We start from the raw sequence: 14,820 nt of genomic DNA on the forward strand, positions 1-14,820 counted from the left end.
ATAATCCAATGAATAATTAATTTAATACATAATTTAATATATAAAATTATATATATATATACTTTATAAAAAAAAAAATTATATAATAATTATATTAATATATTTATATATATAAATAAATAAATAAATAATAATAATTATAATTATAATTATAATTAATTAATTAATAAATAAATAATAATTTATATTATCTTTATAATATATATATATACTTTTATAAAAAAAATATATAAATAATTCTAAAATGTATATTTCTCCTTTCGGGGTTCCGGCTCCCGTGGCCGGGCCCCGGAACTATTAATAAAATTAATAATAAAATAATTATTATCTGTATTTAATAAATTTAATTATAGAGTTATATTTCTATATATTTATATATTTATTTATTTATTCTCCTTCCGGAACTAATAAAATATATAAAATAAGGGTTTTTATTTATTTAATTAATATATATTTATTCTTTTATATAATATGTCCTTATAGCTTATCGGTTAAAGCATCTCACTGTTAATGAGAATAGATGGGTTCAATTCCTATTAAGGACGATAATAATATATATATATTTTAATTTATATATCATATATATATATATATTAAAGAAAATAATATAAAAAGTATGTATTAATAATAATAATAAATAAATAATAATAAATAATTTTATTATATTATATTATATTATATTTATTGATATATTTATTGATATTTATTAATTTAAGATTATTCATTAAATATATAATTATTAATAATTTAATATATTTTATAATTTTTATTATATTTTATGTAAGAAGAAACTATTTTATATATTATATATATATATATAATTTTTATAAAATGATAAATTTTATATTATAAATATTATTAAAATATTTTTATAAATATTTAAATTATTTATAAAAAGGTATATAATAATAATTATTAATATTATATTATATTATATATTTATTTATATTATATATAATAATATATTTATATATATATTAATTAATAAATTAAATAAGTATCTATATTTTATATTATATTATATTATTTTATTTTATTAATTCCGGAAGGAGAATAAAAAGTATTCTAAAGAAATTATATATTTATTATTTTTATTAATATGTTATAAATTAATAAAAAATAAATATGTATATATAAATTATATTTATTATGTTTAATTATTTATAATTTATTATAATATATAGTATAAGATATCTTATTTATATTTATATATAATAAAGAATATTATTAAACTAACACCTATATTATATATATTATATTATATAATATTATATATATATTAATTACTAAGAATAAATTTATAATTAGATAATATTTATATTTATTTATTTATTTAATTAACAAATATATTAATATTTTTAATTAATTAATAATACCTTTATATATATATATATATATATATTAATTTTAATTATATAATTATCTTTTTTATTAATAATTATAAATATATTATATATTTTATATAATAAGATTATAATTTTATAATTATTTTATTTTTTATTAAAAATTATTATTATTATAATTATTATATTATAATTATAAATTATTAAAGAATATATTTATTAATATTTTAATAATTAATATCTTTTATTTATATTTATAAAATAAGGTATAAATATTGATAATAAAGAGTAAATATTGTATTAATTATAATAATAATTATAATTAAGGAGCTTGTATAGTTTAATTGGTTAAAACATTTGTCTCATAAATAAATAATGTAAGGTTCAATTCCTTCTACAAGTAATAATGATTATAATATTTATATATATTAAAATAATATTAATAAATAATTACTCCTCCTAGCAGGATTCACATCTCCTTCGGCCGGACTCCTTCGGGGTCCGCCCCGCGGGGGCGGGCCGGACTATTTTATTATTATTAAATAGATGTTCATTAAATAATTATAAATATAATTTATCTTTTAAATATATATATATAATATAATATTTAAATATATATTATAAATAAATAAATAAATAATTAATTAATAAAAACATATAATGTATATTTATCTATAAAAAATATTAATTAAATTAATATATTATTACAGTTCCGGGGGCCGGCCACGGGAGCCGGAACCCCGAAGGAGATAAATAAATAAATAAATATAAATAATTCTTCTTCTTTAAAATTAAATAAAATAAAATAAAAAGGGGGGCGGACTCCTTCGGGGTCCCGCCCCCCTCCGCGGGGCGGACTATTTTATTTTTAAATATATATTATATTAATAATATAAATATAAGTCCCCGCCCCGGCGGGGACCCCGAAGGAGTATAAATAAAAATTAATAATATATTATATATATATTATATTAATAATAATAATAATAATAATAATAATAAATAATAACTCCTTGCTTCATACCTTTATAAATAAGGTAATCACTAATATATTATAATAATAAAAATTATATATATTATATATAATCTAAATATTATATATTTTAATAAATATTAATATATATGATATGAATATTATTAGTTTTTGGGAAGCGGGAATCCCGTAAGGAGTGAGGGACCCCTCCCTAACGGGAGGAGGACCGAAGGAGTTTTAGTATTTTTTTTTTTTTAATAAAATATATATTTATATGATTAATAATATTATATATATTATTTATAAAAATAATATATAATTTTAATTATTTTTAATAAAAAAAGGTGGGGTTGATAATATAATATAATATTTTTTATTTTAATTTATAATATATAATAATAAATTATAAATAAATTTTAATTAAAAGTAGTATTAACATATTATAAATAGACAAAAGAGTCTAAAGGTTAAGATTTATTAAAATGTTAGATTTATTAAGATTACAATTAACAACATTCATTATGAATGATGTACCAACACCTTATGCATGTTATTTTCAGGATTCAGCAACACCAAATCAAGAAGGTATTTTAGAATTACATGATAATATTATGTTTTATTTATTAGTTATTTTAGGTTTAGTATCTTGAATGTTATATACAATTGTTATAACATATTCAAAAAATCCTATTGCATATAAATATATTAAACATGGACAAACTATTGAAGTTATTTGAACAATTTTTCCAGCTGTAATTTTATTAATTATTGCTTTTCCTTCATTTATTTTATTATATTTATGTGATGAAGTTATTTCACCAGCTATAACTATTAAAGCTATTGGATATCAATGATATTGAAAATATGAATATTCAGATTTTATTAATGATAGTGGTGAAACTGTTGAATTTGAATCATATGTTATTCCTGATGAATTATTAGAAGAAGGTCAATTAAGATTATTAGATACTGATACTTCTATAGTTGTACCTGTAGATACACATATTAGATTCGTTGTAACAGCTGCTGATGTTATTCATGATTTTGCTATTCCAAGTTTAGGTATTAAAGTTGATGCTACTCCTGGTAGATTAAATCAAGTTTCTGCTTTAATTCAAAGAGAAGGTGTCTTCTATGGAGCATGTTCTGAGTTGTGTGGGACAGGTCATGCAAATATGCCAATTAAGATCGAAGCAGTATCATTACCTAAATTTTTGGAATGATTAAATGAACAATAATTAATATTTACTTATTATTAATATTTTTAATTATTAAAAATAATAATAATAATAATAATTATAATAATATTCTTAAATATAATAAAGATATAGATTTATATTCTATTCAATCACCTTATATTAAAAATATAAATATTATTAAAAGAGGTTATCATACTTCTTTAAATAATAAATTAATTATTGTTCAAAAAGATAATAAAAATAATAATAAGAATAATTTAGAAATAGATAATTTTTATAAATGATTAGTAGGATTTACAGATGGAGATGGTAGTTTTTATATTAAATTAAATGATAAAAAATATTTAAGATTTTTTTATGGTTTTAGAATACATATTGATGATAAAGCATGTTTAGAAAAGATTAGAAATATATTAAATATACCTTCTAATTTTGAAGAACTACTTAAAACAATTATATTAGTAAATTCACAAAAGAAATGGTTATATTCTAATATTGTAACTATTTTTGATAAGTATCCTTGTTTAACAATTAAATATTATAGTTATTATAAATGAAAAATAGCTATAATTAATAATTTAAATGGTATATCTTATAATAATAAAGATTTATTAAATATTAAAAATACAATTAATAATTATGAAGTTATACCTAATTTAAAAATTCCATATGATAAAATAAATGATTATTGAATTTTAGGTTTTATTGAAGCTGAAGGTTCATTTGATCTATCTCCAAAACGTAATATTTGTGGTTTTAATGTTTCACAACATAAACGTAGTATTAATACATTAAAAGCTATTAAATCTTATGTATTAAATAATTGAAAACCAATTGATAATACACCATTATTAATTAAAAATAAATTATTAAAAGATTGAGATTCATCTATTAAATTAACTAAACCTGATAAAAATGGAGTTATTAAATTAGAATTTAATAGAATAGATTTTTTATATTATGTTATTTTACCTAAATTATATTCATTAAAATGATATAGTCGTAAAGAAATTGATTTCCAATTATGAAAAACACTTATAGAAATCTATATAAAAGGTTTACATAATACACTTAAAGGTTCTAATTTATTAAAATTAATTAATAATAATATTAATAAAAAAAGATATTATTCTAATTATAATATTTCTCCTTTCGGGGTTCCGGCTCCCGTGGCCGGGCCCCGGAACTAAAAATATTATTGATGATGTATTAAATATAAATCTTATCTATAATTATAAATTACCATATCGTATAAATAGTGATATTCAACGTTTAAATTCTATAAATAATAATAATACTAAATTTATTAATGTTGGAGTATTTGTTTATGATTTAAATAATACATTAATTATAACATTTACTGGTTATAGACCAGCAGCTCTTTACTTTAATTGTTCTCCTTTTCGGGGTCCCGACTGGGGCCGGGACTAAACATGAAATTGCTAAATATATTAAAAATGGTAATGTATTTATAAATAAATATATTTTAAAAAATATTTTATTAGATTAATTATTATTTTTACTTCTTCTTAAAATTAAAAAAGGAGACTTTTTTATATTTATATAAATTATATATAAATTATTCTTTTATTATAAATATATAAAATTATTTTCTTTTAATTATTTTTATAATTAATTAATTCTTCATGGCTATAGCCATAACTTTTAATAATATTCTTTTATTCTTTATTATTATATATATATATATTTATTATTTATTATTATAGAATTTATATTTATAAAAATATTAATATTTTATTTAAAATAAATAATGATTAATTTATAAAATATATATTAATTAAGTTTCGGGTCCCGGCTACGGGACCCGGAACCCCCGAGAGGAGTTATTATATTTATAATTAAATCTTTAAATAATATATCTTAAATTATTATATTGATATTAATATTATATTGATATTAATATTAAATATATATTTAATATTTAGCTTATTATTTTATAAAATTATATTTATATATTATAATATAATTAAATATATTATAAATTTAATAATTTAATAAAAATATTCTTTTTATAATTATTATAATAATTAAATAAATAATAATAATAAGAATAATTAATGTATAATTTTTTTATAAATATTATATATTTTTATATTAATAGTTCCGGGGCCCGGCCACGGGAGCCGGAACCCCGAAAGGAGAAATATTAATAAAATAAAATAAAATTATAATATAATTAAATTATAAGAATTATATTTACTCCTTTTATAATTTATATTTATAATATAATATAATATAAAATAAATATAATATAATATAAAATAAATATAATGTAATAGGTATTCACTCCTCTTTGGGGTTCCGATCCCCCATACGGATACGGATACGGATACGAATACGGATACGGATACGGATACGGGGGGCCGTCCCCCAGAACTTAATATTATATCTTAAATAATTAATATAAATATAATATATTATTTAATAATAATAATAAATAAATAAATAAATAAATAAATAAATTAAATAAATAATAATATTATTATAATTACTTTTTAATAAATAATATTAATATAATATTATATTAGTATTATAAATAGACTTTTTATTATTTTATATATAATATAGTCCGGCCCGCCCCCGCGGGGCGGACCCCGAAGGAGTAATATATTATATAATTATTATTTTTAATTATAAATAAAATATAATTATTATTTATTATATAATTTATATAAATATATATATATATTTATTATATATATAAATATAAATATAAATATAATAATTAATAATATTAAAGTTTTATATATATTAATATATTATAAAAGGTTTATATATATATATAATAAGATAAGTAATAAATTAATTAATTAATAATATAAAAATATATATTATATATTATGTTTTATTTATATATATATATATATTATGTATTATTATATAAATATATATATATATTATATTATAAGTAATAATAAGTATTATATTATATATAGCTTTTATAGCTTAGTGGTAAAGCGATAAATTGAAGATTTATTTACATGTAGTTCGATTCTCATTAAGGGCAATAATAATAATATATTAATTAATAATTAATTTATAATAAATATATTATAATAATTAATATATATATATATAATATATTTAATACAAAGAAAATATATATTATATCTCTTATTTATTTATTTATTAATATTTTAATAAATATAATATTATAAAAAAAAGTTTATATATTTAGTTCCGGGGCCCGGCCACGGGAGCCGGAACCCCGGTAGGAGAAATATAAATATAAATATAAATATAATATAAGTTTGGTATTCATTTAATTATATTATTTAATTAAAAATATTCTAAATAAGAATAAATATCAATAAAGGAGTTATAAATATATATATATATTAATATATATATAAAAATATATATTATTATTAGTTCCCGCTTTGCGGGAACCCCGTAAGGAGTGAGGGACCCCATGGGAACCGAACCCCTATTTAAGAAGGAGTTTTATTATAATAAAATTTATATATATTTAATATATAATTATAAAAATATTATATAATAAATAATAAATAATTATTAATAATAAATAAATATAATAATAATATTATAATAAATTTATAAATGATTATAATAAATTTATATTAATTTTTTATTTTGTAAATACTAAGATTTGAACTTAGATAATATGCACCTAAAAACATACATTTTACCATTAAATTATATTTACCTTATTAATTATATAAAATTTATTAAATATATAATATATTAATTATATAAAAATTATTAAATAAATATATAATATATTATATATAATTTATAATATATATATTATAAATATTATTATATATAAAATATAATATACTACTTATAAAAATATATATATATATATAAATATATATATAAATAAATATTTTATATATTAAATTAAATAATTATTAATAAATTTAATTATAAAGTATAATTTTCAATAGGAATATTTATAAGATTATAATAATTATATGAATTATTATAATTATATATATATAAATAAATAAAATAATAATTATAATAATTAATAAGAGTTTTGGATATATATCTGTGGAGTATATATTTTATAAAGGAGATTAGCTTAATTGGTATAGCATTCGTTTTACACACGAAAGATTATAGGTTCGAACCCTATATTTCCTAAATCTAGATATAATATTATATCTATCTTAATATAATAATATTTATTTATTAAATAAAAAAAAAATAAATAATATTAATTAATATAAGATTCTTTTTTAATTATAATAATAAATAAATAAAAAGAAGATATTATCAATGATTTATATTAATAATAAATATAAATAATAAAAAATATATATAATATAATATAATAAATATATTTCCTTTAATATTAATAAATTAATAATAATAATAATAATAATAATAAAATATTTAAATAAATTATATTCAATACAAATTAATTATTTATATTATTAATAATTGAATAAATAATCCGGTCGAAAGAGATATTAATTCGATTATATTATTTATTTAATTATATTTAATTTAAATATATAAATTAATATATATATATTGAATTATATATAAATTTATTTTATAATTTTATAAATAATATATTATTATAAATATTTAATATAATTTATATTATTATTAAATAAAAGATTTATTAAATTAATATTATTATTTAATTTTATTATATAGTTTAAGGGATAATATTTTATTAATATTTTTTTTATTTATTTATTTAATTATATTATATATATAATATATATATAACAATAAATTTATGACACATTTAGAAAGAAGTAGACATCAACAACATCCATTTCATATGGTTATGCCTTCACCATGACCTATTGTAGTATCATTTGCATTATTATCATTAGCATTATCACTAGCATTAACAATGCATGGTTATATTGGTAATATGAATATGGTATATTTAGCATTATTTGTATTATTAACAAGTTCTATTTTATGATTTAGAGATATTGTAGCTGAAGCTACATATTTAGGTGATCATACTATAGCAGTAAGAAAAGGTATTAATTTAGGTTTCTTAATGTTTGTATTATCTGAAGTATTAATCTTTGCTGGTTTATTCTGAGCTTATTTCCATTCAGCTATGAGTCCTGATGTACTATTAGGTGCATGTTGACCACCCGTAGGTATTGAAGCTGTACAACCTACCGAATTACCTTTATTAAATACTATTATCTTATTATCTTCTGGTGCTACTGTAACTTATAGTCATCATGCCTTAATCGCAGGTAATAGAAATAAAGCCTTATCAGGTTTATTAATTACATTCTGATTAATTGTTATTTTTGTTACTTGTCAATATATTGAATATACTAATGCTGCATTCACTATCTCTGATGGTGTTTATGGTTCAGTATTCTATGCTGGTACAGGATTACATTTCTTACATATGGTAATGTTAGCAGCTATGTTAGGTGTTAATTATTGAAGAATGAGAAATTATCATTTAACAGCTGGACATCATGTTGGATATGAAACAACTATTATTTATCTACATGTTTTAGATGTTATCTGATTATTTTTATACGTAGTCTTCTACTGATGAGGAGTCTAAGGCTATAGAATTATATATCTAAATGATTAATATATATATTATTAATAATTAACAATAATTAATATATTATAATTTATATATATATATTTTATATTATTATAATAATATTCTTACAAATATAATTATTATATATTATTCCTTCAAAACTCCTAACGGGGTTCCCGCGAAGCGGGAACTAATAATAATATAATCATTATACTCTTTTTTCATTTACCTTTTATAAAGATAATTAATAAATTTATTTAATATTTATAAAAAAAAAAATATAATATTAATATAATATAATATAATAATGTAATTATTTATATTTTTATATTCCTTCGAGGTCACCGCCTCACCTCCAGCGGGACTTTTTTAATATGATATAATATAATATAAATATTATTAATTTAACTAATATATAAATTCATATATATATATATATTATTAATATTATTTTATAAAAAATATTTTTTATTTGATTATTATTAAATATTATATAGTTCCGGGGCCCGGCCACGGGAGCCGGAACCCCGAAAGGAGAAATATTAATATATTATAAATATACTATTTATGTAATTATTTTTTGAAGTGAGCACCTATTTTATATATATTTTATATATATTTTATTATATTTTATTAAAAATAGGTGTGAACCTCCATGAGAGAGGAATGAATACCTATTTTATAAAGTATATTTTATATTCTATATATTATAAATATGAACCAAAAAAAGGAGTTTAAAATTTAATTAAATTTAATTAATTGAATTTCTTTATTATTATTATCATAATTATTAAACCCTTTATTAATATAATAATATATTATTTATTATCAAAATACCTACCCTTTTTATAATTTATATCTTTAATAATATAATTAAATATAAAATGTTTATTAAATATTATATAAAAATAAAAATAAAAATATATATATATATATAAATGATAAATAATAAGGAATTCACACTTATATAAATTTAAATATAAAGTCCCAAAAGAAGTATTCATTAAATAAATTATCATTAATTAATTATAATAAACTTATTTAATATTATTAAAGATTAATTTATAATAATAATTATTATTATTATTATTAATATTAATAAAATATATAAATAATTAAATAGTTCATATATTAAAAAGAATTAGAATTAAACTTTAATAAGTGTATTTAATATATAGAATATTAATAGAATATTTATTCTATTTATATATATATTTATATATATATATATTAAATAATATTATTTATATTATATTTTATATATATATTATTAATATAAAAAGTATATTATATGTATTATATATATTATATATTATATATTTAATAATATATTACTCCTTTGGGGTGGGTCCGCCCCACGGGGCGGGCCGGACTATTATAATTAATAATTTTATAAAGTTCCGGGGCCCGGCCACGGGAGCCGGAACCCCGAAAGGAGAATAAATAATTATATATCTTCTTCTTAATTAAATTAAATTAAATTAAATTAAATTAAATTAAATTAAATTAAAAAGGGGTTCGGTCCCCCTCCCTAACGGGAGGGGGTCCCTCACTCATTCAAACTATAATTTAATATATTATGATATTATTTATAATTTATAATATAATGTATAATATTATATTATAAATATTATATAAAAATAAAATGATATATATAATAATAATAATAATAATAATAAAAAAATAGAAAAGAATAATTTTTATTATTTTAGTATATATAAGAATTTAATAAGTTATATTATTGCGGACACCGTTACGCGGAGTGGGGACTATTATATTTTACCTATATATATTAATATTATTATAATTTCCTTCTTTAAAAGAAAAAAGGAATTCGAGAACTTATTATTATATTAATATATTAATAATAAATAATAATAAATAATAAAAAAGTAAATAATTATAAATTATATAAAAATATAATTTTATTATTAAGAAAGGAGTTTAAATATAAAATATAATATTATCATTAAGTTCTAATAAAGGTATATAATGAAGATCTATTAGAACCTAAAAAGAATATTAATATATCTATTATAAAATAATAATAATAAATATAAATATAAAAATAAATTGTAATATTTATAAATAATAATAAAAAATAAATAAGGAATATATTAATTATTAATAATAAATAAATTATATTAAAATATAATATTATTATTAAATTAAAGAATTATATTAAATATATTTATTAAAATTTTATAAATAAGTTAATATTTTATTAAATAATATTTATAAATAATAAAAAAAAATAAGTATATAATTATTAATATATTAATTTATTATGTTATATATTTATATATTTCAAATATATAAGTAATAGGGGGAGGGGGTGGGTGATAATAACCAGAATATTAAATAAATACAGAGCACACATTTGTTAATATTTAATAATATAATCAATAAATATATTATAATAATATAATATAATTAATAATAGATATAAAGTATAAACAATATAATAAATTATATAAAATAAATATAAATTAAAAATAATAACCAAATAATTAATATAATAAATGATAAACAAGAAGATATCCGGGTCCCAATAATAATTATTATTGAAAATAATAATTGGGACCCCCACAATAGAATAAAAAATAAAAAGAATTAATAATATATAAATAATATAAAATATATTATATATATATATAATATATATATATATATAATAAAAAAAAATATATAATATAATATATATATATAAAATAATAAATTATATATATATATATAAAATAATAAAAAATAATAATCATATGAATTTTATAAATATAATTATTATTAATAATAATAATAATAATAATAAAGTCCGGTCCGCCCCGCGGAGGGGGCGGACCCCCGAAGGAGTGCGGGACCCCGTGGGAACCGCATCCCTTTTTATTCTTAATTAAGAAGGAGATAATAATTTATAAAAATTAATATTTATTTTATGTAATATTAATATTAATATTAATATAATATAATATAATATAATACGGATTAAATATTACCAGTTGTTCACAGGTAATATAAAATCCTATTGTTTCACCTATTATTAATTAATAGTTCCGGGGCCCGGCCACGGGAGCCGGAACCCCGAAAGGAGAATAAGTATATATAATAAAATTTAATAAAAAAAAATAATTATATAATAAATATATATATTATAATATTATATAAATATAAAATATAATTGATATTAACATTATATAATTAATAATATAATCAAATAATATAAATATAATATAAAAAGTTTTAATTATTAAAATTATATAAATATTATTTAATAAAAATAAAAATAATAATAATAATAATAATAATAAAGTCCGGTCCGCCCCCTCCGCGGAGGGGGCGGACCCCGAAAGAGTGAGGGACCCCCCCGTATACTTACGGGGGGAGAACCGAACCCCTTTTTTTATTTAAAGAAGGAGATAAATATTTATATCTTTATTTATAATTATATATAAATAAAAGTTTATTAAAATTTATAATAATAATATAAAAAAGTATATAATAAATTTATTATAAATAAATAAATATTTAGTAATAATATTTAATAAAATTATAAATATTATAAATAAAATATTAATAATAAATAATAAATATATAATATAATATAATATAATAAATTAATAACAATAAGATATCCGGGTCCCCTAAATAATTATTATATAAAATAATAATTGGGACCCATACATATAAATATAAAATATTTTAATATTTATATATAAATAATAATAATATATATTTATATTATATTATAATATAACCCTTTCCAATTAATATTAATATTAATATTAATTACTTCCTTAAAAAAATAATAATTAATTAATTGATTTTTATATTAATATAAAAAAGTTAATATATATATTTATATATAAATAATATAAATTAATATAAAGATAATAAGTCCCCGCTTTCAGCGCAGTGAGGGACCCCCTCCCGTAAATATACGGGAGGGGAGACCGAACCCCAAAGGAATAATAAATAATAGTATGTATTTAAATAAATATTTAATATACTATTTTTTTTTATTATTTTTATAATATATTTATAATAATATATTTAATTATAATTTATAAAAAAGAGATATAATATTTTATTATATATAATATTAATATAATACAAATTAACATTATTTAATTATTATTAATAATATTTAACTTTATTATTATCTTCTACGGTTGGACTCCTTCTTAAAAAGGGGTTCGGTCCCCCTCCCATTAGGGAGGGGTCCCTCACTCCTTCGGGGTCCGCGCCCCCCGCGGGGGGGGGCGGACCGGACTATTATTACTATTTATTTATTAATAATAAATAATAAATTATAAAGTCACTGAAAGAGTGAGGAATTTTCCTTTTCCCAAGGGAAAACCCCAAAGGATAATATAAATATTATAAAATTTTTATTAAATAATATAAAATTCAATAAAATAATTTTAATTAATTAATTAATTAATTAATATAAAAATAAATATTTTTAATTAATATTAATATTAATAGTTCCGGGGCCCGGCCACGGGAGCCGGAACCCCGGAAGGAGAAATATAAATATAATAGTATAGTATATAGGAAGTTAATAATAATATAAATATTATATAATATATATATGTATATATATTATATTATATAATTAATTTTCTCCTTTTGTATTTACATCTTAATAAAATATAAAATATAAAATGTTATTAACAATAAAAATTATTAATCTTTATAATATTAATAATAGTAAATTTATTTATATATCTCCTTTAGGATGGACTCCTTCGGCCGGACTCCTTCGGGGTCCGCCCCGCGGGGGCGGGCCGGACTATTTTTATTTTTTTTTTAAAAAATATTAAATATTATAAATATATTATAAATATATTATAAATATGTTATAAATATATTATAAATAGAATATAATATAATATTATATATTATAATGATAAAGATTATATATATTTTCTTTTTTTTTTTATTTATTATTTTTAATAAGTAAAAATTATATTATATATATATATATATTAGATTTTATAAGTAATATAATATAAGTATTAATATATAAATGCAATATGATGTAATTGGTTAACATTTTAGGGTCATGACCTAATTATATACGTTCAAATCGTATTATTGCTAATAAATTAATATATAATATTTATAAAAAAGTATAATAAAATATATTATAAGAAGAATATATTATATAATAATTATATTAATAATATTAATAAATAATATATAAATAATTATAAAAAAGTATATAATATTAATCAATTAATTAATTAATAAATATAAATAATATATTAATTTTTAATTAATTTGAATAAGATATTTATATTATTAATAGGAAAGTCATAAATATATAAATTATATTATATAATTAATATAATAATAAAATAAATTATATATTTTATTTATAATATTATTTCTTTATAAGATAAAATATTATCTGATGAATAATTAGATTGAATAATATTTATAAAGAAATATATATAAAAAGTCATTATATAAATTTAATTATAATTTAAATAAATTTTATATAAATTAATATAATATTAATAAAGTAATTAGTATAAATAAATAATATGAAAATAAAACTTAATAAATATATAAATATAGTCCGGCCCGCCCCCCCGCGGCGGGCGGACCCCGAAGGAGTGAGGGACCCCTCCCTAATGGGAGGGGGACCGAACCCCTTTTTAAGAAGGAGTCCATATATATATATTAATAAAAAAAAGTAATATATATATATATATTGGAATAGTTATATTATTATACAGAAATATGCTTAATTATAATATAATATCCATA

General features: G+C 16.8%; 3 protein-coding genes and 7 non-coding genes across 10 annotated transcripts, besides 1 other annotated feature; 9 read left to right on the top strand and 1 right to left on the bottom strand. All coding sequences in view use genetic code 3, as the record gives it.

Annotated features, from left to right (window-relative positions):
• Positions 1-473: 473 nt before the first annotated feature.
• Positions 474-544, top strand: tN(GUU)Q. The gene has a single exon. It is a non-coding gene; the product is annotated as a tRNA-Asn (tRNA).
• Positions 545-1,670: 1,126 nt separating this feature from the next.
• Positions 1,671-1,746, top strand: tM(CAU)Q1. The gene has a single exon. It is a non-coding gene; the product is annotated as a tRNA-Met (tRNA).
• A 1,052-nt stretch (positions 1,747-2,798) lies between these two features.
• Positions 2,799-3,554, top strand: COX2 (cytochrome c oxidase subunit 2). Its single transcript has one exon. The coding sequence runs from the start codon at positions 2,799-2,801 to the stop codon at positions 3,552-3,554; it is 756 nt and encodes a 251-aa protein (NP_009326.1).
• On the top strand, positions 3,536-5,025 carry Q0255 (maturase-like protein). Its single transcript has 3 exons — positions 3,536-4,663; positions 4,704-4,913; positions 4,945-5,025. The coding sequence occupies exons 1-3, from the start codon at positions 3,536-3,538 to the stop codon at positions 5,023-5,025; spliced, it is 1,419 nt and encodes a 472-aa protein (NP_009327.1).
• A 1,446-nt stretch (positions 5,026-6,471) lies between these two features.
• On the top strand, positions 6,472-6,546 carry tF(GAA)Q. Its single transcript has one exon. It is a non-coding gene; the product is annotated as a tRNA-Phe (tRNA).
• A 583-nt stretch (positions 6,547-7,129) lies between these two features.
• Positions 7,130-7,203, bottom strand: tT(UAG)Q2. The gene has a single exon. It is a non-coding gene; the product is annotated as a tRNA-Thr (tRNA).
• Positions 7,204-7,573: 370 nt separating this feature from the next.
• Positions 7,574-7,649, top strand: tV(UAC)Q. Its single transcript has one exon. It is a non-coding gene; the product is annotated as a tRNA-Val (tRNA).
• Positions 7,650-8,253: 604 nt separating this feature from the next.
• On the top strand, positions 8,254-9,063 carry COX3 (cytochrome c oxidase subunit 3). The gene has a single exon. The coding sequence runs from the start codon at positions 8,254-8,256 to the stop codon at positions 9,061-9,063; it is 810 nt and encodes a 269-aa protein (NP_009328.1).
• A 2,306-nt stretch (positions 9,064-11,369) lies between these two features.
• Positions 11,370-11,641: an origin of replication (ORI5; Mitochondrial origin of replication).
• A 2,434-nt stretch (positions 11,642-14,075) lies between these two features.
• tM(CAU)Q2 lies at positions 14,076-14,153 on the top strand. The gene has a single exon. It is a non-coding gene; the product is annotated as a tRNA-Met (tRNA).
• A 182-nt stretch (positions 14,154-14,335) lies between these two features.
• RPM1 lies at positions 14,336-14,818 on the top strand. The gene has a single exon. It is a non-coding gene; the product is annotated as an RPM1 (non-coding RNA).
• Positions 14,819-14,820: the final 2 nt, after the last annotated feature.

The sequence above is a fragment of the mitochondrial genome of Saccharomyces cerevisiae (assembly GCF_000146045.2).
Source record: "Saccharomyces cerevisiae S288c mitochondrion, complete genome".
Lineage (NCBI taxonomy): Eukaryota > Fungi > Ascomycota > Saccharomycetes > Saccharomycetales > Saccharomycetaceae > Saccharomyces > Saccharomyces cerevisiae.